Source organism: Pseudorca crassidens, chromosome 1, assembly GCF_039906515.1.
Source record: "Pseudorca crassidens isolate mPseCra1 chromosome 1, mPseCra1.hap1, whole genome shotgun sequence".
Taxonomy (NCBI): Eukaryota; Metazoa; Chordata; class Mammalia; order Artiodactyla; family Delphinidae; genus Pseudorca; species Pseudorca crassidens.
The window spans coordinates 86,726,596-86,754,227 of NC_090296.1; the positions used below are offsets into that span (position 1 = coordinate 86,726,596).

The 27,632-nt window shown below is 38.8% G+C and overlaps 2 protein-coding genes across 10 annotated transcripts in view; one reads left to right on the forward strand and one right to left on the reverse strand.

Annotated features, from left to right (window-relative positions):
• The window catches only part of UBR1 (ubiquitin protein ligase E3 component n-recognin 1), a 167,712-nt gene extending 141,527 nt beyond the window's left edge, over window positions 1-26,185 (reverse strand). For 3 of the 4 annotated variants that reach the window (XM_067744775.1, XM_067744786.1, XM_067744769.1), the window contains exon 1: window positions 25,984-26,185. In XM_067744775.1, coding sequence (XP_067600876.1) covers window positions 25,984-26,064 — 81 coding nt within the window. In that variant the 5' untranslated portion in view covers window positions 26,065-26,185. Of the gene's footprint in view, window positions 1-18,327; window positions 18,475-25,983 lie in introns of all 4 variants that reach the window. The other variant, XM_067744796.1, reaches the window with a different exon arrangement.
• Window positions 25,676-27,632, forward strand: part of TMEM62 (transmembrane protein 62) — a 70,028-nt gene continuing 68,071 nt past the window's right edge. For 2 of the 6 annotated variants that reach the window (XM_067744825.1, XM_067744854.1), the window contains exon 1: window positions 25,679-26,386. The gene's annotated coding sequence lies outside the window, so the exon portion shown is untranslated. Of the gene's footprint in view, window positions 26,431-27,632 lie in introns of all 6 variants that reach the window. The other 4 variants (XM_067744844.1, XM_067744863.1, XM_067744877.1 and 1 more) reach the window with 3 other exon arrangements.

Below are 27,632 nucleotides of genomic sequence, written 5' to 3' on the forward strand. Positions count from 1 at the left end.
ATAAAACTAAAATTTCTTGACAAAAACATAGGAGAAAACTCTTTGACATCCTATGGGTGGGCAAAGAGTTCTTGGACAGGGCAGAAAAAGCACCAACCATGAAAAAAATGGATAAATTTTTTATTTTAATCAAAATTAAAACCTTCTGTTACTCAAAATGAACATGAGTAACTGTTACCCAATACTGCTACTCACTGTGCATTTTTCAAATTTTTCATACAACCAAATACTGAAAGATGAATTTTAGAATGGATCTATATTAAAATGAACATGCCCCTACTTCTTAAATTAAGCTACCCCTTCTATGAAATTACACAGAAATAGGAGGAAACTAAGAAGTATATTTATCATACACTAACCCAACTTGCCAGTAGAGCATAGGGCACCAACCCACAGCTATCTATGGTAGCTAAGGTCCTGGCCCTTTTGGCACAGGAACACCCTTGTGCCAAGATGTGAGACTGATTATTCAGACCACTGGGTAGTGTTATCTAGGCAAAAACTTACCAAAAGAATGAAGGAATCCTAGAAAAAATAATAGGGATGGAAAATTAGGACTCTTCAGTCTGTAAAAACAAAGGCTAGATAACGTTTATAAAATCATAAAGAGTTTCGACACAGTTAACATATACTTGTCCACTGTATCTTAAAGTAAATTAACAGGTGTCCCCTTGAAGTGTTAAAAAACAATTTTCAAGGCAAAGAAAAGGAATGAGAATTCTATTCAGCTATGATAAACTAATAAAACTTGTCTAAGGAGTTTTCTAACCTGACATTTAATTAGAATTAAGAATTTACAAGGCAGGGAGACCTTCAAGATGGCAAAGGAGTAAGACGCGGAGATCACCTTCCTCCCCACAAATACATCAGATATACATCTACATGTGGAACAACTCCTACAGAACACCTACTGAACGCTGGCAGAAGACCTCAGACTTCCCAAAAGGCAAAAAACTCCCTGCATACCTGAGTAGGGCAAAAGAAAAAAGAAAAAACAGACAAAAGAATAGGGTCAGGACCTGTACCTCTGGGAGGGAGCTGTGAAGGAGGAAAAGTTTCGACACACTAGGAAGCCGCTTCACTGGTGGAGACGTGGGGTGAAAGGGGGGAAGCTTCGGAGCCATGGAGAAGAGCACAGCAACAGGGGTGCAGAAGGCGAAGTGGAGAGATTCCCACAAAGAGGATCGGTGCGGACCAGCACTTACCAGCCTGAGAGGCTTGTCTGCTCACCCACCGGGACGGGTCGGGGCTGGGAGCTAAGGCTCGGGCTTCGGAGGTCAGATCCCAGGGAGAGGACTGGGGTTGGCGGCGTGAACACAGCCTGAAGCGGGCTGGTGCGCCACAGCTAGTTGGGAGACAGTCCAGGAAAAAGTCTGGAACTGGCTAAGAGACAAGAGACCATTGTTTCGGGGTGAGTGAGGAGAGGGGATTCAGAGCACTGCCTAAACGAACTCTACAGATGGGCGCGAGCCGCGGCTATCAGCGCGGACACTAGAGACAGGCAGGAAAACCTAAGGCTGCTACTGCAGCCACCAAGAAGCCTGTGTGCAAGCACAGGTCACTATCCACATCCCCCCTCCTGGGAGCCTGTGCAGCCCGCCACTGCCAAGGTCCCGTGATCCAGGGACAACTTCCCAGGGAGAACACATGGCACACCTCAGGCTGTTGCAAGGTCAGGCTGGCCTCTGCCGCTGCAGGCTTGCCCCACATTCCATACCCCTCCCTTCCCCCAGGCTGAGTGAGCCAGAGCCCCCTAATCACTTGCTAATTTAACCTCGTCCTGTCTCGGGGAACAGACGCCCTTAGGCGACCTACACGCAGAGGCGGGGCCAAATCCAAAGCTGAACCCCAAGAGCTGTGTGAACAAAGAAGAGAAAGGGAAATCTCTCCCAGCAGCCTCAGGAGCAGTGGGTTAAATCCTCACAATCAACGTGATGTACCCTGCATCTGTGGAATACCTGAATATACAACGAATCATCTCAAAATTGAAGCGGGAGACTTTGGGAGCAACTGTAGACGTGAGGTTTGCTTTCTGCATCTAATTTGTTTCTGGTTTTATGTTTATCTTAGTTTAGTATTTAGAGTTTATTATCATTGGTAGATTTGTTTATTGAGTTGGTTGCTCTCTTCCTCCTTTTTTTTTTGTATATAGATATATATTTTTTTCCCTTTTCTCTTTTTGTGAGTGTGTGTGTGTATGCTTCTTTGTGTGATTTTTGTCTGTCTTTGCTTTTATCATTTCTCCTAGGGTTCTGTCTGTGCGTTTTTGATTTTCTTTTTGTTTTAGTATAGCTTTTAGCATTTGTTACCATTGGTGGATTTGTTTTTTGGTTTGGTTGCTCTCATTTCTTTCTTTCTTTTTTTTTCTTTTTTTATTACTTTTTAATTTTTTTATTTTTAATAATTATTATTATAATAACTCTATTTTACCTTATTTTTTTCTCCCTTTTCTTCTGAGCCATGTGGCTGACAGGGTCATGGTGCTCTGGCCGGGTGTCAGGCCTGTGGCTCTGAGGTGGGAGAACCGAGTTCAGGACATTGGTCCACCGGAGACCTCCTGGCTCCATTTAATGTCAAACAACAAACGCTCTCCAAGAGATCTCCACCTCAATGCTAAGACACAGCTCCACGCAACGACCAGCAGGCTACAGTGCCAGACACCCTATGCCAAACACTAGCAAGACAGGAACACAAACCCACCCATTAACAGAGAGGCAGCCTAAAATCATAATAAGGTAACACACACCCCAAAGCACACCACCGGACGTAGTCCTGCCCACCAAAAAGACAAGATCCACCATCATGCACCAGAACACAGGCACCAGTCCCCTCCACCAGGAAGCCTACACAACCCAACTAAACGAACCTTAGCCTCTGGGAGAAGACACCAAAAACAGTGGGAACTAAGAACATGCAGCCTGCGAAAAAGAGACCCCAAACACAGTAACTTAAGCAAAATGAGAAGACAGAGAAATACACAGTAGCTGAAGGAGCAAGGTAAAAACCAACCAGACCAAACAAATGAAGAGGAAATAGGCAGTCTACCTGAAATTGAATTCAGAGTAATGAGAGTAAAGATGATCCAAAATCTTGGAAAGAGAATGGAGAAAATACAAGAAACCCTTAACAAGGACCTAGAAGAACTAAAGAGCAAACAAACAATGATGAACAACACAATAAGTGAAATTAAAATTGCTCTAGAAGGAAGCAAAAGCAGAATAACTGAGGCAGAAGAACGGATAAGTGACCTGGAAGATAAAACAGTGGAAATAAGTACTGCATAGAAGAATAAAGAAAAAAGAGTTAAAAGAATTGAGGACAGTTTCAGAGACCTCTGGGACAACATTACATGCACCAACATTCGAAGTATAGGGGTCCCAGAAGAAGAAGAAAAAAAGAAAGGGTCTGAGAAAATATTTGAAGAGATTTTAGTTCAAAACTTGCCTAATATGGGATAGGAAATAGTTAATCAAGCCCAGAAAGCCCAGAGTGTCCCATACAGGATAAATCCAAAGAGAAACATGCCAAGACTCATATTAATCAAACTATCAAAAACTAAAAACAAAGAAAAAATATTAAAAGCAGCAAGGGAAAAACAACAAACAAACAAGGGAATCCCCATAAGGTTAACAGCTCATCTTTCAGCAGGAAGTCTGCAAGCCAAAAGGGAGTGACAAGACATATTTAAAGAGATGAAAGGGAAAAACCTACAACGAAGATTACTCTGCCCAGCAAGGATCTCATTCAGATTCAATAGAGAAATTAAAACCTTTACAGACAATCAAGAGCTAAGAGAATACAGCATCACCAAACCAGCTTTACAACAAATGCTAAAGGAACTTCTTTAGGCAGGAACACAAGAGAAGAAAAAGATCTACAATAACAAACACAAAACAATTAAGAAAATAGTAATAGGAAGATACATATTGATAACTACCTTAAATGTAAATGAATTAAATACTCCAAAAGACACAGACTAGCTGAATGGATACAAAAACAACACCCATATACATGCTGTCTACAAGAGAACCACTTCAGACCTAGGGACACATACAGACTGGAAGTAAGGGGATGGGAAAAGATATTCCATGCAAACGGAAATCAAAAGAAAGCTGGAGTAGCAATTCTCATATCAGACAAAATAGACTTTAAAATAAAGACTATTACAAGGGAAAAAGAAGGACACTACATAATGATCACGGGCTCAATCCAAGAAGATATAACAATTGTAAATATTTATGCACCCAACATAGGAGCACCTCCATACATAAGGCAAAGGCTAGCAGCCATAAAAGGGGACATCGAGAGTAACACAACCATAGTAGGGGACTTTAACACCACACTTTCACCAATGGACAGATCATCCAAAATGAAAATAAATAAGGAAATACAAGCTTTAAATGATACATTAAACAAGATAGACTTAATTGATATTTATAGGACATTCCATTCCAAAACAGCAGAATACACTTTCTTCTCAAGTGCTCATGCAACATTCTCGAGGCCAGATCATATCTTGGGTCACAAACCAAGCACTGGTAAATTTAAGAAAACTGAAATTGTATCAGGTATCTTTTCTGACTACAATGCCATGAAACTAGATATCAATTACAAGAAAAAAATCTGTAAAAAATACAAACACATGGAGGCTAAACAACACTGCTAAATAACCAAGAGATCACTGAAGAAATCAAAGAGGAAACCAAAAAATACCTAGAAACAAATGACACTGAAAACACGACACTTCAAAACCTATGGGATGCAGCATAAACAGTTCTAAGAGGGAAGTTTACAGCAATACAATCCTACCTCAAGAAACAAGAAACATCTCAAATAGACAACCTAACCTTACACCTAAAGCAATTAGAGAAAGAAGAACAAGAAAACCCCAAAGTTAGCAGAAGGAAAGAAATTATAAAGATCAGATCAGAAAGAAATGAAGGAAACGATAGCAAGGATCAATAAAACTAAAAGCTGGTTTGGGGGCTTCCCTGGTGGCGCAGTGGTTGAGAGTCCACCTGCTGATGCAGGGGACACGGGTTTGTGCACCGGTCCGGGAAGATCCCACATGCCGCAGAGCGGCTGGGCCTGTGAGCCATGGCTACTGAGCCTGCACGTCCGGAGCCTGTGCTCCACAATGGGAGAGGCCACAACAGTGAGAGGCCCGCGTACCACAAAAAAATAAACAAATAAAATAAAATAAAAGCTGACTTTTTCAGAAGATAAACAAAATTGATAAACCATTAGCCAGACTCATCAGGAAAAAAAGGGAGACGGCTCAGATCAACAGAATTAGAAATGAAAAAGGAAAAGTAACAACTGACACTGCAGAAATACAAAGGATCATAAGAGATTACTACAAGCAACTATATGCCAATAAAATGGACAACCTGGAAGAAATGGACAAATTCTTAGAAAAGCACAACCTTCTGAGACTGAACTAGGAAGAAATAGAAAATAAAAACAGACCAATCGCAAGCACTGAAATTGAGACTGTGATTAAAAATCTTCCAATAATCAAAAACCCAGGACCAGATGGCTTCACAGGTGAATTCTATCAAGCATTTAGAGAAGTGCTAACACCTGTCCTTCGCAAAGTCATCCAAAATATAGCAGAGGGAGGAACACTCCCAAACTCATTCTACAAGGCCACCATCACCTTGATACCAAAACCAGACAAGGATGTCACAAAGAAAGAAAACTACAGGCCAATATCACCAATGAACATAGATGCAAAACTCCTGAACAAAATACTAGCAAACAGAATCCAACAGCACATTAAAAGGATCATACACTATGATCAAGTAAGGTTTCTCCCAGGAATGAAAGCATTCCTCAATATATGCAAACCAATCAATGTGATACACCATATAAACAAATCGAAGCAGAAAAACCATATGATCATCTCAACAGATGTATTAAAATCTTTCAACAAAATTCAACACCATTTATGATAAAAACCCTCAAGAAAGTAGGCATACAGGGTACTTACCTCAACATAATAAAGGCCATATATGAGAAACCAACAGCCAACATTGTTCTCAATGGTGAAAAAATGAAACCATTTCCACTAAGATCAGGAACAAGACAAGGTTGTCCACTCTCACCACTGTTTTTCAACATAGTTTTGGAAGTTTTAGCCACAGCAATCAGAGAAGAAAAAGAAATAAAAGGAATCCAAATCGGAAAAGAAGAAGGAAAACTGCCACTGTTTGCAGATGACATGATGCTACACATAGAGAATCCTAAAGATGCTACCGGAAAACTACTAGAGCTAATCAATGAATGTGGTAAAGTAGCAGGATACAAAATTAATGCACAGAAATCTCTTGCATTCCTATACACTAATGATGAAAAATCTGAAAGAGAAATTATGGAAACACTCCCATTTACCATTGCAACAAAAAGAATAAAATACCTAGGAATAAACCTACCTAGGGAGACAAAAGACCTGTATGCAGAAAACTATAAGACACTAATGATAGAAATTAAAGATGATACCAACAGATGGAGAAACAGATATACCATGTTCTTGGACTGGAAGAATCAATACTGTGAAAATGACTATACTACCCAAAGCAATCTATAGATTCAATGAAATCCCTATCAAATTACCAATGGCATTTTTTATGGAACTAGAACAAATCACCCTAAAATTTGTATGGAGACACAAAAGACCTCGAATAGCCAAAGCAGTCTTGAGAGAAAAAAAAACGGAGCTGGAGGAATCAGACTCCCTGACATCAGACTAGACTACAAAGCTACAGTAATCAAGACAATATGGTACTGGTGCAAAAACAGAAACATAGATCAATGGAACAAGATAGAAAGCCCAGAGATACACCCATGCACCTATGGTCAACTAATCTATGACAAAGGAGGCAAAGATATACAATGGAGAAAAGACAGTCTCTTCAACAAGTGGTGCTGGGAAAACTGGACAGCTACATGTAAAAGAATGAAATTAGAACACTCCCTAACACCATACACAAAAATAAATTCAAAATAGATTAAAGATCTAAATGTTAAGCCCAGACACTATAAAACTCTTAGAGGAAAACAAAGGCAGAACACTCTATGACATAAATCACAGCAAGATCCTTTTTGACCCACCTCCCAGAGAAATGGAAATAAAAACAAAAATAAACAAATGGGACCTAATGACACTTAAAAGCTTTTGCACAGCAAAGGAAACCATAAACAAGATGAAAAGATAACCCTCAGAATGGGAGAAAATATTTGCAAATGAAGCAACTGACAAATTATTAATCTCCAAAATTTACAAGCAGTTCATGCAGCTCAATATCAAAAAAACAAACAACCCAATCCAAAAATGGGCAGAAGACCTAAATAGACATTTATCCAAGGAAGATATACAGATTGTCAACAAACACATGAAAGGATGCTCAACATCACTAATCATTAGAGAAATGCAAATCAAAACTACAATGAAGTATCACCTCACACCAGTCAGAATGGCCATCATCAAAAAATCTACAAACAAGAAATGCTGGAGAGGATGTGGAGAAAAGGGAACCCTCACCCTCTTGCACTGTGGTGGGAATGTAAATTGGTACAGCCACTATGGAGAACAGCATGGAGGTTCCTTAAAAAACTAAAAATAGAACTATCATATGACCCAGCAATCCCATTACTGGGCATATACCCTGAGAAAACCGTAATTCAGAAAGAGACATATACCACAGTGTTCACTGCAGCTCTATGTACAATAGCCAGGACATGGAAGCAACCAAGGTGTCCCTCGACAGATGAATGAATAAAGAAGATATGGCACATACATAAAATGGAATATTACTCAGCCATAAAAAGAAACGAAATTCAGTTATTTGTAGTGAGGTGGATGGACCTCGAGTCTGTCATACAGAGTGAAGTCAGAAAGAGAAAAACAAATACCGTATGCTAACACATATATATGGAATCTAAAAAAAAAAAGGTTCTTATGAACCTAGGGGCAGAACTGGAATAAAGATGCAGATGTAGAGAATGGACTTGAGGACACAGGTAGGGGGAAGGGTGAGCTGGGACGAAATGCGAGAGTGGTATGGACTAATATATACTACCAAATGTAAAATAGCTAGCTAGTGGGAAGCAGCCACATAGCACAGGGAGATCAGCTCAGTGCTTTGTGACCACCTAGAGGGGTGGGATAGGGAGTGTGGCAGGGAGACGCAAGAGGGAGGAGATATGGGGATATATGTATACATATAGCTGATTCACTTTGTTATAAAGCAGTAATTAACACACCATTGTAAAGTAATTATACTCCAATAAAGATATTAAAAGATATTTTTTAAAAAAGATATTACACACTACTACCTATAAAATAAATAACGAATAAGAACCTACTGTAGAGCAGAGGGAACTCTACTCAATACTTTGTAATAGCCTCTATGGGAAAAGAATCTAAAAAAAGAGTGGATATATGTATAACTGATTCATATTGATGTACACCTGAAACTAACACATCATTGTAAATCAACTATACTCCAATAAAAATATTTTTAAAAATTTACATAAAGTTCCATCACAGGTAAGTAAGGAAGGTTACACATATTTGATTATATATAAGGCTTTCTGAGTTTGCTCTCCTGAAGCTCAATATGGCTCTATAAATGAGCTGAACTCAATAAAACTTCATGTAAAACATTATGTTAAAACTAGATATTATTAGGGACTTCCCTGGTGGCACAGTGGTTAAGAATCCTCCTGCCATTGCAGGAGACATGGGTTCAATCCCTGGTCCGGGAAGACCCCACCTGCTGTGGAGCAACCAAGCCCGTGAGCCACAACTACTGAGCCTGCACTCTAGAGCCCGCATGCCACAACTACTGAGCCCGTGTGCTGGAACTACTGAAGCCAGCCCTCCTATAGCCCATGCTCTGAAACAAGAGAAGCCACCACAATGAGAAGCCCACACACCACAAAGAAGAGTAGCCCCCGCTCGCCGCAACTAGAGAAAGCCTGCACTCAGCAACAAAGACCCAACAGAGCCAAAACTTTAAAAAATAATAATAATAATAAAAAAATTTTTAATTAGGTATCATTGTAGAAATTAAATTAGCCTATCCTCTCAGGACAATTTTGATAGTTATTAAAATTTTTAATTTATATAACCTTTGACTCAGAAATTCCCACTTCTAGGAATTTGTACCTCAGATAAACTCAAATATGTAAAAAGAAATACATACAAGTATTTTATTTACAGCATTATTTATAATAATAAAAGACTGGACATGTGCCCACGTAAGGAGCCCGCCTGCCGTAACTAAGGAGCCCCATTTGCGGCAACTAAGGAGCCCACGCGTGGCAACTAAGGAGCCCACCTGCCGCAACTAAGACCCAGCGCAACTAAATAAATTATTTTTTAAATAATAAATAAAAAAAAATAAAATTTAAATTAAAAAAAATAATAAATAAATAAGAGACTGGAAACAACCTAAATGCTCCATAAGAAGAGTTGAATAAATCATGGTACATAAATTCAATGCAGCCATTATAAAAAAGGGGGGCAGATATCAATATGTACTGCTATGGAACATTCCTCAAGTTATATTTTTAAAGAAGAAAAAAAAGGTGGGAGGAACCAAGATGGCTGAGTAGAAGGACGTGCTCTCACTCCCTCTTGCGAGAACACCAGAATCACAACTAGCTGCTGGACAATCATTGGCAGGAATACACTGGAACTCACCAAAAAAGACACCCCACATCCAAAGACAAAGGGGAAACCACACTGAGATGGTAGGAGGGGCACAATCACAGTAAACTCCAATCCCATAACGGCGGGATGGGTGACTCACAGACTGGAGAACACTTATACCACAGAAGTCCACCCACTGGAGTGAAGGTTCTGAGCCCCACGTCAGGCTTCCCAACCGGGGGTCCGGCAATGGGAGGAGGAATTCCTAGAGAATCAGACTTTGAAGCCTAGAGGGAATTGATTGCAGGACTTCAACAGGACTGGGGGAAACAGAGACTCCACTCTTGGAGGACACACACAAAGTAGTGTGCATATTGGGACCCAGGGGAGACTGAACCAGACCCACCTGCTACTGTTGGCGGGTCTCCTGCAGTGGCGGGGGGTGGCACTGTTTCACCGTGGAGACAAAGACACTGTCAGCAGAAGTTCTGGGAAGTACTCCCTGGCGTGAGCCCTCTCAGAGTCTGCCATTAGCCCCACCAAAGAGCCCAGGTAGGCTCCAGGGTTGGGTTGCCTCAGGCAAAACAACCAACAGGGAGGGAACCCATCCCCACCCATTAACAGTCAAGTGGATTAAAGTTTTACTGAGCTCTGCCCACCAGAGCAACAGTCAGCTCTATCCACCACCAGTCCCTCCCATCAAGCCTCTTAGATAGCCTCATCCACCACAGGGCAGAGAGCAGAAGCAAGAAGAACTACAATCCTGCAGCCTGTGGAACAAAAACCACATTCACAGAAAGATAGACAAGATGAAAAGACAAAGGGCTATATACCAGATAAAGGAACAAGATAAAAACCCAGAAAAACAACTAAATGAAGTGGAGATAGGCAACCTTCCAGAAAAAGAATTCAGAATAATGATAGTGAAGGTGATCCAAGACCTTGGAAAAAGAATGGAGGCAAAGATCAAGAAGATGTAAGAAATGTTTAACAAAAACCTAGAAGAATTAAAGAACAAACAAACAGAGATGAACAATACAATAACTGAAATGAAAACTACAGTTGAAGGAATCAATAGCAGAATAACTGAGGCAGAAGAACGGATAAGTGACCTGGAAGACAGAATGGTGGAATTCACTGCTGCGGAACAGACTAAAGAAAAAAGAATGAAAAGAAATGAAGACAGTCTAAGAGACCTCTGGGACAACATTAAATGCAACAACCTTCGCATTATGGGGGTCCCAGAAAGAGAAGAGAGGGAAAAAGGACCCAAGAAAATATTTGAAGAGATTATAGCCGAAAACTTCCCTAACATGGGAAAGGAAAGAGCCACCCAAGTCCAGGAAGCTCAGTGAGTCCCATACAGGATAAACCCAAGGAGAAACACATCGAGACACATAGTAATCAAATTGGCAAAAAAAAAGACAAAGAAAAATTATTGAAAGCAGCAAGGGAAAAATGACAAATAACATACAAGGGAACTCCCATAAGGTTAACAGCTGATTTCTCAGCAGAAACTCTACAAGCCAGAAGGGAGTGGCATGATATACTTAAAGTGATGAAAGGGAAGAACCTACAATCAAGATTACTCTACCCAGCAAGGATCTCATTCACATTCGATGGAGAAATCAAAAGCTTTACAGACAAGCAAAAGCTAAGAGAATTCAGCACCACCAAATCAGCTCTACAACAAATGCTAAAGAAACTTTTCTCTAAGTGGGAAACACAAGAGAAGAAAAGGACCTACAAAAACAAACCCAAAACAATTAAGAAAATGGTCATAAAACATACATACTGATACTTACCTTAAACGTGAATGGATTAAATGCTCCAACCAAAAGACACAGGCTCGCTGAATGGATACAAAAATAAGACCCATATATATGCTGTCTACAAGAGACCTACTTCAGACCTAGGGACACATACAGACTGAAAGTGAGGGGATGGAAAAAGATATTCCATGCAAATGAAAATCAAAAGAAAGCTGGAGTAGCTATACTCATATCAGATAAAATAGACTTTAAAATAAAGAATGTTACAAGAGACAAGGAAGGCCACTACATGATGATCAAAGGATCAATCCAAGAAGAAGATATAACAATTATAAATATATATGCACCCAACATAGGAGCACCTCAATACATAAAGCAACTGCTAACAGCTATAAAAGAGGAAATCGACAGTAACGCAATAATAGTGAGAGACTTTAACACCTCACTTACACCAATGGACAGATCATCCAAAATGAAAACAAATAAGGACACATAAGCTTTAAATATCACAATACACCAGATAGATTGAATTGATATTTATAGGACATTCCATCCAAAACAGCAGATTACACTTTCTTCTCAAGTGCGCATGGAACATTCTCCAGGATAGATCACATCTTGGGTCACAAATCAAGCCTCAGTAAATTTAAGAAAAGTGAAATCATTTCAAGCATCTTTTCTAACCACAACACTAAGAGATTAGAAATGAATTACAGGGAAAAAAACGTAAAAAACACAAACACATCGAGGATAAACAATACATTACTAAATAACCAAGAGATCACTGAAGAAATCAAAGAGGAAATCAAAAAATACCGAGAGACAAGTGACAATGAAAACACAACGACCCAAAACCTGTGGGAGGCAGCAAAAGCCGTTCTAAGGGGAAGCGTATAGCTATACAAGCCTACATCAAGAAACAAGAAAAATCTCAGGTAAACAATCTAAACTTACACCTAAATGAACTAGAGAAAGAAGAACAAACATACCCCAAGCTACCAGAAGAAATCATAAAGATCAGAGCAGAAATAAATGAAATAGAAACAAAGAAAACAATAGCAAAGATCAATAAAACTAAAAGCTGGTTTTTTGAGAAGATAAACAAAATTGATAAACCTTTAGCCAGCCTCATCAAGAAAAAGAGGGAGAAGATTCAAATCAATAAAATTACAAATGAAAAAGGAGAAGTTACAACAGACACCGCAGAAATACAGAGCATCCTAAGAGAACACTACAAACAACTATATACCAAAAAAATGGACCAACTGGAAGAAATGGACAAACTCTTAGAAAGGTATAACCTTCCAAGACTGAACCAGGAAGAAATAGAAAATATGAACAGACCAATCACAAGTTATGAAATTGAAACTGTGATTTAAAATCTTCCAACAAACAATAGTCCAGGACCAAATGACTTCACAGGTGAATTCTATCAAACATTTAGAGAAGAGCTAACACCCATCCTTCTCAAATTCTTCCAAAATATTGCAGAGAAAGGAACACTCCAAAACTCATTCTATGAGGCCATCATCACCCTGATACCAAAACCAGACAAAGATATTACACAAAAAGAAAATTACAGACTAATATCACTGATGAATATAGATGCAAAAATCCTCAACAAAATACTAGCAAACAGAATCCAGCAACACATTAAAAGGATCATACACCACGATCAAGTGGGATTTATCCTAGGGATGCAAGGATTCTTCAATATATGCAAATCAATCAATGTGATACAGCATATTAGCAAATTGAAGAATAAAAACCATATGATCATCTCAATAGATGCAGAAAAAGCTTGTGACAAAATTCAACACCCATTTATGATACTCTCCAGAAAGTGGGCATAGAGGGAACCTACCTCAACATAATAAAGGCCATATACGACAAACCCACAGCAAACATCATTCTCAATGGTGAAAAACTGAAAGCATTTCCTCTAAGATCAGGAACGAGACAAGGATGTCCACTCTTACCACTATTATTCAACATAATTTTGGAAGTCCTAGCCAAGGCAATCAGAGAAGAAAAAGAAATAAAAGCAATACAAATTGGAAAAGAAGTAGTAAAACTGTCACTGTTTGCAGATGACATGATAATGATAGTATACATACAGAATCCTAAAAATGCCACCAGAAAACTACTAGAGCTAATCAATGAATTTGGTAAAGTTGCAGGATAGAAAATTAATGCACAGAAATCTCTTGCATTCCTATACACTAATGATGAAAAATCTGAAAGAGAAATTATGGAAACACTCCCATTTATCATTGCAACAAAAAGAATAAAATACCTAGGAATAAACCTACCTAGGGAGACAAAAGACCTGTATGCAGAAAACCATAAGACACTGATGAAAGAAATTAAAGATGATACCAACAGATGGAGAGATAGATATACCATGTTCTTGGACTGGAAGAATCAATACTGTGAAAATGACTATACTACCCAAAGCAATCTATAGATTCAATGCAATCTCTATCAAATTACCAATAACATTTTTTACGGAACTAGAACAAATCATCCCAAAATTTGTATGGAGACACAAAAGACCCCGAATAGCCAAAGCAGTCTTGAGGGAAAAAAATGGAGCTGGAGGAATCAGACTCCCTGACTTCAGACTAGACAAAGCTACAGTAATCAAGACAATATGGAACTGACACGAAAACAGAAAGACAGATCAGTGGAACAAAACAGAAAGCCCAGAGATAAACCCACACACCTATGGTCAACTAATCTATGACAAAGGAGGCAAAGATATACAATGGAGAAAAGACAGTCTCTTCAATGAGTGGTGCTGGGAAAACTGGACAGCTACATGTAAAAGAATAAAATTACAACACTCCCTAACACCATACACAAAAATAAACTCAAAATGTATTCGAGACCTAAATGTAAGACTGGACACTATAAAACTCTCAGAGGGAAACATAGGAAGAACACTCTTTGACATAAATCACAGCAAGATCTTTTTTGATCCACCTCTTAGAGTAATGGAAATGAAAACAAAAATAAACAAATGGGACCTAATGAAACTTCAAAGCTTTTGCACAGCAAAGGAAACCATAAACAAAATGAAAAGACAACCCTCAGAATGGGAGAAAATATTTGCAAATGAATCAACGGACAAAGGATTAATCTTCAAAATATATAAACAGCTCATGCAGCTCAATATTAAAGAAGCAAACAGCCCAATCCAAAAATGGGCAGAAGACCTAAATAGACATTTCTCCAAAGAAGACATACAGATGGCCAAGAAGTACATGAAAAGCTGCTCAATGTCACTAATTATTAGAGAAATGCAAATCAAAACTACAATGAGGTATCACCTCACACCAGTTAGAATGGGCATCATCAGAAAATCTACAAACAACAAATCCTGGGGAGGGTGCGGAGAAAAGGGAACCTCTTGCACTGTTGTTGGGAATGCAAATTGATACAGCCACTATGGAGAACAGTATGGAGGTTCCTTAAAAAACTAAAAATAGAATTACCATACGATCCAGCAATCCCACTACTGGGCATATACCCAGAGAAAGCCATAATTTATAATGACACATGCACCCCAATGTTCATTGCAGCACTATTTACAATAGCCAGGTCATGGAAGCAACCTAAATGCCCATTAACAGACAAATGGATAAAGAAGTTGTGGTACATATATACAATGGAATATTACTCAGCCATAAAAAGGAACAAAATTGGGTCAGTTTTTGAGACGTGGATGGATCTAGAGACTGTCATACAGAGTGAAGTAAGTCAGAAAGAGAAAAACAAATATCGTATATTAACACATGTATGTGGAACCTAGAAAAATGGTACAGATGAACCAGTTTGCAGGGCAGAAGTTGAGTCACAGATGTAGAGAACAAACGTATGGACACCAAGATGGGAAAACCGCAGTGGGGTGGGGATGTTGGTGTGCTCAATTGGGCGATTGGGATTGACATGCATACACTGATGTGCATAAAATTGATGACTAATAAGAACCTGTAGTATAAAAAAACAAACCAAAAAAACAACTAATACTAAAAAAAACACACAAAAAAACAAAAGGTACAGAACATTAAGTACTGTATGCTACCATTTACAAAGAAGGGAAGAGAATGAAGAGGAGATATATATGTATATGCTTACATTTGAGTAGAAAACCTCTGAAAGGATTCAAAATACATTGTTAACAGTGGAAAGACCCCTGTATTTATTTTTCACTACATACCCATTTTTACTATTTCAATTTTTACTATATAGATTATCTATTAGAAATCATTTTAAAGCTTTTGCCATCTACACATTTCATGTACAAAGTTATTCATATCAGGAAAAAAACCCTGAATGTCCATCAATAGGGGAATAGTTTAAAGAAATGATGGAATCTATCATTTAGCCACACCTGCCCTACTGTGAAAAAAATATATATATATATATATATATTCCACTGTGTGCACAATGTTACTTGTAACTGTGAAAAAACGTCCACCTAAATGTCTATCAATAAAGATGCATCTATACCATTCTATGCAGTCAGAATATCATAAAATACTGTAGCCCGAAAAAGCAAGTTTAAAATAATAAAATTTCATTTTTGTAAATTAAATGAAAACCTAAATTATATTTACTTTATGTATTTCTACAAATTTGAGTTTCCTAAGTCAACATACACACATGTATATAAATGTATAGATATATGTATAGATGTTTCCTAAACATGGAGTTAAGTGTCTAGAAAGAGAAACATCAAACTGTTTACAGTGATTACATGGAGAAAAGGAATTGTGGAGAGGGTCTAAGAATTTTCACTTTTTACTTCAAACAATGTAATTCTGTTTGACCTTGTTTGACAAGTGACAATACCTCTGCAATCAAGGGGCAGGGTGGGGGAGCCACTCAAAAAACTATAGGATATACACCCATTTAAAATGATGCCAAATACACAACATTGTTAAGCAACTATACTCCAATTAAAATCAATTTAAATTTTTTTAAAAATAAAATAAAATGATGCCAAATACACTCAAAGTATCTCCCTTGAAGATACTTATTAACTACAAAGGGAAAAAGATAGTAAGTGTAAAGTAGAGAAACCCTGCAGATACCAACTTAACCAAATGATTAAGATAAATATCACCAGTAATAAGAAATATTGATATCAAGAATCCCTTAATATGATTCACTGAGAACGATATGGTACCATTTTTGTGTTATTCTTGCCAAAAATGTATGCCCTCATTCCTAACTTAAGAAAATATCAAACCCAAATTAAGGAACATGACACAAAATTACTGCTCAATATTCTTGAGTAGTCATGTCAAGTTTATGAAAAACAAGGAAAGACCAAGACACTTACAAACTGGAAGCAGACTATGGAGAAAGTGAGACATTGTTACATACTGGAAGAGACAAACAGGTGGGATGTCAGATGGGATCCTCAATAGGATCCTGGAACAGAAGAAGGATATTAGTAGGAAAACTGGTAAAATTTGAATAAGGTCTGTCGTTTAGTTAGTAGCAATATTAATTTCTGGTCCCTAATAATTGTTCTACATTTATGTGAGATGTTAGCATTAGGGGATGCAGGAGTGAGGGATATAAGAGAACTGTCTGTGCTATTTTTCTAAGTTTTCTAAAAGTCTAAAATGAGTTCAAAATAAGAAGTTAGAAAAAAAGAGCTGATAACTGAAGATGTCTATTTCCATCTAATGGAAAGGCATTGAAGATACACAGTACATTAAAGTAGGTTACAAAGCAGTGTGTATAAAATCTCATTTTGGTTAAGTGTTATATATATTAACATGGGGAAAAAGTTAGATGGAATATATACCAAAATGTTAACAGTAGTGGGTAGTGGGATTTTAGCATACTTTCATGGAATTTGTATGTCTGCTTACCTAATATGAATAATATCCTTACAGTGATTCCATTATTTTGGGAGTAATTTTTTAACTGTAAAATTTTAAATATTTTACTAAAATCTTTTTTTAAAAAATGAACTAAACCTTCCAATATTCTAACTCCAACTTTTCTAGGATACTCACAAACCAACAACTTGTGTTCTCTGCATACCTGGCAACAACTATAATTAGCAGATTTAATGTTCTATGGAGTACCTAAAGTTCTTTTCTTCAAACAGCACTAAAGAAAAAAAAAATCCTGTATATTCAGTCCTATACACCAAACAAAAACCTTTTTCTGTCCTTCCTAATTATGGAAGGCACAGAACTAGTTTCTGTTCTAGTTTTCAAGAATATTTTCAAGAACAGGAGAAACTTGAGAATCACCAAAAACCTAAGGGATCTATTCTGGTTCAAGTCCTTCATTTAAAACTGAGTGACAAGGAAAAAGTAAACTGGCTTGTTCAAGACTGAATACTATCCGGGTCAGGAATAGAACTTAGGTATCCTGACTCCCAGAGTTCAGTGTTCATTCTACTTAACCAAATATAAATACATTATTCTTTTAAATTTACCCTTAAGACTTGCTCAATTTCACTTTAATAGTGAAACAAAACAAAAAACAAAGCTTTGCCTTCTTTTTAATTTTTCCCTCTAAATGAATACCACTAAATATTCTTAAATTATATTCCTGTCATTACATGTCTCAGTCTGAGGAACTGATATTTTAAAATGTTATCTTTACATAATTGGATGATTTGGACAGAATGTCTGGGTGTTGATGCCATCAATGCCCTCTCCACTGACCTTACCACTAGCTCTCTATCCTTCCACCTCCCCCCACCTTAGTTGTTCCTTAAGGTCGATTTAGCTCAAAGCCCACCTCCATGAACACTTCACTGACCCATCTAAGAAAATTTCTCTCCCCTGTAACTCCAATGCAGCACTTACTAAAGAAGGTACTCATTCAGCACCTGTACCTTTGCCAGATAACATTAGTTACCTTTAAATGTGTACATCGAGCCTCTTCAACCAGATTTTCAGCTCCTTGAGGGAAGGAACTTTCCTTCCAAATCCTTGTATTCACACAAGCCTATCTCAAGTACTTAACAAAAGGTCTCAGTCATTGTTGAAAGTTATAGACTTCTTGCTAAAGAGAACAAAGCAAATAATAACATTAAGCCTTCTAAAACTGTTTACGAAATTCTTACAGGAGATAAAGTACAATTACGCTGTTTCACAAATATTTTTTCCTAGATGACTGCTGCAAGTATGAAAAAATTTTTTTCAACTAAGATTTCTGGGTTTTTTTTCTAGATAAGAAAAACTATACAGGATGTATTCTACTGGGTGACATGTTCAGGAATTACTGGTGACTGGAGTAGGTTTGATTCTTTGGTTGGTTGCTTTTAGTATTTTCTCCAATTTGAGACATGATTAAATTAAGGAATTTTTATTTTCATGTTCAGGGAAAAAAACTTTTTTCAACATCTGGAGTTAAGGGAAGACTTTCCCAATTGACTGTCCTGTAAAAACAAATTCTCACAACATTTAAATCCCCAAACATTCCAAACATTTTCCTCATCCCCATGGAGATTAAAAAATATGTTTTCAACTCTGACCCAGGGACTGGGATGACTGGTAACATCAGTCTGAAAACAGAACTTACTTTAAGTACACTAGGTTCCTTTTGTTCAAATCACAATTTACCCTTCCTTAGATAACTGATGGACATCTATGGAGGGCCTGTAATTCTGTTTCTAATTCCCCTGTTTTAAAGGCATAACAAAATCTGGAGGCGGCAGAACTGCTCAAAGCAAGTACTGGACTAGTAATTGTAGCACCTCTAGGCACCAAGAAATCTTTTGGTTATACTAAATTTTCTTGTAATACTATTTGACAGGTTTATGAAGTTTAAAAACAAGCAAACAACAAAACCCCTAGTGCACCCACTTATCCCATAGGGAAACCCTGTCTAAAACATATCTGATAATCAGCTCCCTAAGCCTGTCTGAACACATCCACTCAGCCAACTTCCATTCTTACAGCTCATAATTAAACCAAAATCTACCTTCCTGTAACTTTTATCCTATGCTGCCTGAAATAATCCAATACAAATTACTCTGCTCTTTCACCCAACAACCTATCAAATAAATGAAGCTAAATATTATGTCTCTCATTAGTTTCTTTATTCCAGGGCTAAACAGGAATGTAGAAACTAAAGAAATCTGTTCATTCCTAGAAATGAAATTTAGCCATCCCTAATGACATGGTATCCAGCCCACTCTCCATGTTACATAGAACATGCACTCTCTCTCTTACATAGAACATGCACAATATGTCTCTGTACATAGGAGTGGGACTGCTTATTACCTTCCTTATCCAGGACACTAAACTGCTTTAAAAGTTCGCTTTTTTGTTTGTTTGGCAGCCACATCACATTATGACTTAGTGAGTTTGCAGAAAACTAAAACCCTCAAATCATTCACATAAGAGACCTAGTCCTACACACAAATACCCGGTCCTAGACATAGTCTTTACTTTCATGGCAATTAAATTTCACCTTGTTAGTTTTGATGCAAAATTTAGCCTAAGGAGATTTTATGTGTGTGTCCTATAACATATCGGTCCTATGTCTGTTAAGCCTTGTGTTGTTTCGTACATAAGTCTACTATGTCCTCATGGCATTGATAAAATTAGCCAGAATCAAATATAGAGTAGTGTGACAAATAAGGCCCCTCTCTCTTCTTTCCTGTTGAGATAATATACATATATTCATGCTGTCAGAATTTAGTTTTCGAAAGCATACCATCCCTTCTAAGCCTTTCTCTTCCTTTTCTGCTCTGACCATAGGCTCATGCTCCAATTTTCTAAGCTCTCCTTTAAGTCTCTGGATGAATGAAATCTGGTTTCCTACACTATGGGGTACATATCTCATATTCTCTTTCTACTGTATTGAATAAATATTTCCAATACAACTAAAATTCTTTCTTAGATTGGAAGGCAGAGTATGTATATATAAAAACATAAATGCATAAATTTACAGATTTTTCCCCCTGTGGCTAAAGTCATTTCTAGCTTATCCAACAATATCAAAAGTTCAAAGGACTTTTAAAAGGTAGTCCATAAAGACACATTAAGTGGTTATAGCCCCACTCCTCCAAACAAGTCAAACAGACTTCGTTCTGAAGAATAGCATCAAGTAAACTATTAGAAGGAGAATTACATTCAAGTGATCAAAAACAAACTCCATTCTGGACAGGGCTTATGTCATTCCTGAATATCAAGTAGGCACTTATGGAAGCACAATAACTCTTCTGGGGTCTTTCAATAGCATTATTTAGTAGAGCGTATTTCCATAAGCACTTAGCTTACTACAGGGTATAACAACATTAAAAAAAAAAAAAAAGCTGTACCAAATGCTTTAAAAAAACAAACTCATGAAATAACTTTTGTTTCTTCAACAGGAGGCATGTTAACCAGAATATCTTAGAAGAACACATAGGAGTTCACAGAAATCACTCAGGACTAAAGAGGTCTTAATAGTTTGTTTTAAGCCATCTGAGTTAAAAGCTTAAAGAAAATTGTTTCACAGAACACAACATATGATTAACACCTTCAAAGAAATCTGAGGTAACCCTCAAAGCCAGCACACACGAAGAAAGGACGGGCAGGATACTGCATTGGTTCATCCTGCATCACTGATTTATATAATATCTACCCAGACAGACACCCTATGCAGTACCGAGGACAAAAACCTCTTTATTTGCACGACAATGTCTGTTATTAAACATAAGCAGTCAGGCTCAAGCACCAGCTCATCTAGATAAATTACTAGATAAATTACTAGTAGGACTGAAGCTGTCACTCTTTTTTAATTTTTATTTTTTATTTTAATTTATTTATTTATTTTTGGCTGTGTTGGGTCTTCGTTTCTGTGCGAGGGCTTTCTCTAGTTGCGGCAAGCTGGGGCCACTCTTCATCACGGTGCGCGGGCCTCTCACTACCGCGGCCTCTCTTTTTGCGGAGCACAGGCTCCAGACGCGCAGGCTCAGTAGTTGTGTCTCATGGGCCTAGTTGCTCCACAGCACGTGGGATCTTCCCAGACCAGGGCTTGAACCCGTGTCCCCTGCATTGGCAGGCAGATTCTCAACCACGGCGCCACCAGGGAAGCCCGAAGCTGTCACTCTTGACTTGCAGTTTTAAAACTTAACTTCATCGGACTCTACAGAATTTGGTACTGAAAATCAGAATTTTCCCTAGCTGCCTACAATAGAAATTAGGAGATGCTGATGAAAAAATAACTGTCACTAGGTTCTGCTATGGAATCCGCCTGCCAATGCAGGGGACACGGGTTCAATCCCGGGTCCAGGAAGATCCCACGTGCCGCGGAGCAACTAAGCCCGTGTGCCACAACTACTGAGCCCACGTGCCACAACTACTGAGCCCGTGTGCCACAACTACTGAGCCCGCGTGCCACAACTACTGCAGCCCGCATGCCTAGTCAATAAGAGAAGCCACCACAATGAGAAGCCTGCACACCGCAACCAAGAGTAGCCCCCACTCACTGCAACTAGAGAAAGCCTGCACGCAGCAACAAAGACCCAATGCAGCCAAAAATAAATAAATAAATTTATTTATTTTTTAAAAAGAGAGACTTTGGTTTTCATCCTCGTTTTCTCACTCTAAGTATGTTCTTACTACAGAAAGCTGTGCTCTGGCCTAAAATAAGAGATACAGATTTCTAAGGAAAATCACCTCCACTGAAAATAGCATATAACTTCTCATTCCTTCCTCTATATCTCAATATTTTAAAGTCCACTATAAAAAGACTATGTTATCTCTTAAAGATCCCCTATACACATGAGATTGTAGATAATTTTTCCTTGACATGATCAGGAAATGATCATGATCAAGTCAGACATGATCCTTGCCTTCACGGAACTTACATTCTGGTAGGAGAAACAGACATTTAAATAAATAAAGACAATACAGTAATCACAGATTGTAATAAGTGCAGTGGAGGAAATAAACAGGGTGCTTTGACAGAGAATGGTAAAAGGAACCCATCTTTTAGACAAGGTAAGTATCAAGAAAAAACAGAGGAAAAACACTGTATGAAAAAGAACAGCAAGCAAAGGCACAGGCCCTGAAGTAAGACAGAGCTTGGACTTATTTTGGAAGCTAGGGTGGCTAAAAGTAAATGAAGAGAAAGTAACAGAAAATGAGGGGAGATGGAGGGGCTGGATCAGGCCAGATCTTGAAGAACATGTAATGAGTTTAGATTTTTTTCCAAGTAGATGGGAAACCACTGAAGGATTTAGGCAAGAGATTGACATGATCTGATTTAGTCTTACAAAGATTTCTCTGGCTGCTCTGTGGAGAATGGACTGGAAGAGGGCAAAAACAGAAGCTAAGAGACCAGTTAAAAGGCCACTGCAGTTGCCTAGGCAACAGATGGTGGCTAGGACTAAAGAGATGGAGTGGAGACAGACAGAGTTGTTTGTATTCAAGAGCTATTATGGAAGTGTCATCTACTGAGACAGGGATAACAAAACTTGATGTCTCCCTTCTTTGCCCTCCCAAAACCTGGTCTTTCCTCTCAGTATATGACACAGCCACAATCATGAATACTTAAGTCAAAAACTGGGGATCCAGATGTCATCTGTTTCTTCCCTTTTCCCTCATGCCTAAACCATAAACAAATCTTTCTACTTCTACCATACTTCCAAAATCTCTCCCTAATCCATCCACTTCTCTTCATCTCCAGTGATATCGCTTTAGTACAAGCCACCAGCAACTATGGCTTGGTTACTGTAGTAGCTTCCTAATTGCTTCTCCGTTTGAAACACTTTTCAGACATCCAAGTGGATATGTCAAGTAGGCACACGGACTTGTGACTGTGGAGCTCAAAAGTGAGATGACCCTGAGATACAAATTTGGGAACTGAACGAATACAGATGGTATTTAAAGCCACAGAACTGGATAAAATCACATGGGCAGAGGATGTAGACAGGGAAAAGAAAAGAGTTTAGTACCATACCAGGAGGCATCTTTTGAGATGGACTTAATGAAGAAAATCCAGTTAATGAAGACAGAAGGCAGAAGTTCTGTCAGACCACTCCACATACTATGAATTCCCAATTTTTCTCACTCTTCACCTCCCTAGACCCAATAAACTACCCTCTCCTAGAAACTACACCCTATGACACTGCACTACTCTCACCTCCTACCTGCTTGTCTGCTCCCTTTCTAGCTCCTTCCTCCACTGTCTATCCCTGAAATTCAATCATTCCTGTCTTCCTCGCTTCTCCCTCTCTTCCTCCCTCCCTCTCTGTGTGACCATCTCTTTCTCTCTGTGTATGTATAAACACACACACAAACACAGACTTTCCTCCTCAAAGATCTTATCCATCCCCACAACCTCAACTTTCAACTCTATACTGAGAACTTCTAAATGTCTCTGGCTAAATCTTACTCTGTGGCCCACAGACCAGGACTTCATTTGCAGTGCATGCTTGTGAAAATGCAAATTCTCAGATCCCACCCTAGACCTACAGAATCAACTCCCCTAATTATTCTTAAGCAATGGCTCTTCTAATAAATGTCCAATAATTCATACCTATTACTTCACTCTAATTGCATGTTATGTGATGTCAGGAATTTGAGAGACTTCATGCCTGTTGATTGCAACATGACAGTAAAAAAAGACCTGGGCTCTAAGAAGGAAGTTTGATTTAAGAATAACAGAAACTATATAATACCCAGGGACAAGACTCTAATGGAATTGGTAAGATTTCTTAGACCTCTGTAACTGTTCCATATTTACTATTTTGTTTTCCCCTGCCTCCCAATGGTGAGTTAAGATTCAAATCATTCAAATGTTAAAGAATCTCTGAGATCACTTCACTTAATCGAGAAGAAGAAGTAAACTGGAAAAGCCAGTGTCTTACTCCATTGTCAGGATAAAATTGAAGGTGGTATTTTTAAAAAGAATAGGAAACTAGGAAGATGTCTGGAGTTCTAAAATAGAGAGAGCCAAGCCAAAAAAGTGATCAGGAGGCTCACCAGTCACAAGTCTTCATTCACTTACATCACCCTATCTTGTATTAAAATTTGAGCACTTGTCCTACCTGTGTCTCTAGAGTGTGAGTTACCTGAGGCTTTTACACTTCTCTTGTCATCTACCTACTATCTTGCAAAACCCAAAACCTTGCCCAAAGAAATCTAATATTGAAGAGTTTGCAACATAATTCTAGCTGAATTCCTGTACCATTATCTCCAATCTCAAATAAGTAAGATCCAGATTGATGAGGTTTTTTGGTACCACCTGGAAGGAATTAATATATCAAAGCTTTAAATAAACACTAGTCATCTTTAGCAATACAAAATTACGATAACACTTCTGACCACAGCACAGTTTCTCCACTCCTTAGAAAATGTAAGAAGCACAGCTTTACATTAAGACCAGATGTTTCAGCTGCTTCTAAAGTTTCCCTATCTTCTCATTTCTTATCATCTCAAACACATGCTTCCCCCTTCAATACGTGAAATGAGGTTGAACTGCTACTTGGGGTAGAGGATGGTTGCAAGCACTGCCCTAGTTGATGGCCAAACCCTTAGTCCAACTCCTTCCCCACCTGATTTCTGTCTCCCAGCCAGTCTCTTCAGTCCCTGAGGTGGACTCTTCTCTGGAGCTCACTCTGTTCTCTCATAAAACAATGCTCAAGTGTCTGCAGGGTTAAAATACTTCAAAAATGATTTTATTAAAACTACAAACCAAAGAAACTTCAGAAAGAGGTGTAATCCCACACCTTTCTATATGCACCAATAAAGATAAATTAATAAAACTCTTCACAGCATGCAGTGACCAATATTTGAATATTTTCTATATACCTCCCCACTAGGTGCCTGGGGACATCCAGAACATTCCCTAATGTTGCCCCCCTACCTCTTATCCTCCTCAGTCAGCTTTCTCCCTGTAGTCAGACTATTGACTCAAATTTACTCACTATCTCTGCCTTCCCTTTTTTTTTTTTTGGTTTTCAAAATACAAGGGCAAAGTATAGATTCCGATATTAATTAATGGTATCGCTCTGACTTGAAATGTCTGAAAGTCTGTTCTTCACCTGTAAAAAGCAACGACAGATGATGGGTTTCTCCACGGAGGATTAGGCCTGGGTTCTCAAGATGCTACAACGAAGGACTACAACTCCTACACCCTATATCTTGACGTGAGTTGACAGAGGCAGCATTCCCTGTCACTATGAAGCCCCACCCAGCCAGCTATGCAATACAACACTAGGTGCTGCGTCCTGGACGTCTATCGTCTAGGAGGGGTTAACACTACGTCTGTCGGAAAATGGCTCTTCCTCCAAACCCCTACACCAGACCATCTAATAACATTACCAGTTCTTTCTATTTCAGGATAGAGACAAGCTTGAACTCGTCACGGCTAATAAATGACAGTCATTATACACCGGAGACTTGGCCGGCAGGAATGTGGGTGATGACTAACTTTATTCTGTGGCTTCCTTTCTGATCAATCCATACGACTCCCGCTCCCCAGAGCCACCGTAAGGGGTGAAGCCCCACATCCTCCTGAACGCGGTAGGGAAGGACTCGGGGGGACAAAAGCAACTAGCCTACACGGACTTACAGAGGCCAGTCGTTGTGGAGTCTGAGGCAACTCCGTGCTGACTTCCATCCTCTCTGCGTCCCCAGCCTCCTCTTCCGCCATCTTGAGGAAAACTGACACCCGCAGATCCACACGCCCCGCCGGAGGCGCGTGGGACCCTGTGGCCGGTCCCAGAGACGAAGGGCGACAGTTTTACGACGGCCCCTGAAGTCGGGTTTGACGCAGAATCAAACAGCGGTTTCCGGTCCGCTTCCGGAAGCAGGCGTCACGGCCGGTGCGGCTGTTTCTTCCACTTGTTTTTTAGTCACAGTTCTTGGTGGCTGAGTGGTTGTATAGCTGGTTTCGGTGCTGGGAACTGTTGCATCTACGAGGTGAAAAACAAGTTCAGCGTCCATTATGAAAGGAAGAAAACTGTCGGGGCTAAGTGAGAACCTGCTCTGAGTCTCTTTCTGGTCGGGCGGTTGTTGGGTGTGTTTTGCCTTCCTAAGTACCTGCATTGGTTCCCCAGAGCCAACAAAATGAAAAAGTACTCAAATATAAGCTCTCTTTAAGAGCGTAGCTTGTGGGAACTTGCACATGCGCGCAAGAAAGCTTGGGCCCCAGCAGCTCTTGGGAGAGGTGGTGAAGAAGTAACGAGAAATGGGAAACCTAGTCATTCAGCGGCAGAGGAAAGACGAAATAAACGTGGTACATCTGCATTATGGAACATCGTGTAGCTCTTAAAGAGAACAAAATAGCTCTGTGTGAAAAGATAAAGATAAATTAAGTGGGAGGAAAATGCAATCAAGTTGCCACAAACTATGGTTTGGCACTCACCTACCTTTTAAATGCGAAAGTAACAGTCTTGAAAGGGAACAGAGCAAACTATTAATAGTTAGCTCTGAGGAACAGGAGAGGAGGGAGGTGGTCTAGAGCTACTTTACCTTCTGTATTGTAAATTGTTTACAAAAGAAGTAATTTTAAAACGTATTTTTTAATAAAAGGAAAAAAGCTAACGTTCTGGAAAGAGTTAATAGTAGTTAACTATTTGGGGAAAGATTAAGTTAGGTCTTTACCTCAAATAGTATATAAAAATAATGAATTGAGGCATTAACTGGCTTTAAAAAAGTAAAGGAATAAGTAAATGTATTTGTATAATATTGGGGTGGAGAAGGCTTTTTAAAGCATGACAGAAAAGGCAGAAAATATAAAATATAGAAAATATTAAATGTCAGAAATATAGACAGATAATATAAAAAGACTGATAGGTAATTTCATCAAAATTAAAAACTTACATATAAAAATAAGTTACACAAAGTTAAAAAGTAAACAAAAACTGGGTAGAAATTTCTGTAACACTCACTCATGACAGACCAAAGGATAAAATCCCAAAGAAGACTCTTCCGATTTTAAAAATGGACAAAATACATAAATACGCATCAATTTTGGGGACTTCCCTGGTGGCACAGTAGTTAAGAATCCTCCTGCCAATGCATTGACACGGGTTTGAGCCCTGGTCTTGGATGATCCCACATGCCGCGGAGCAACTAAGCCCGTGAGCCACAACTACTGAGCCCGCGAGCCACAACTACTGAGCCCGCGAGCCACAACTACTGAAGCCTGCGTGCCTAGAGCCCATGCTCCACAACAAGAGAAGCCACCAGAATGAGAAGGCTGCGCATCGCAACGAA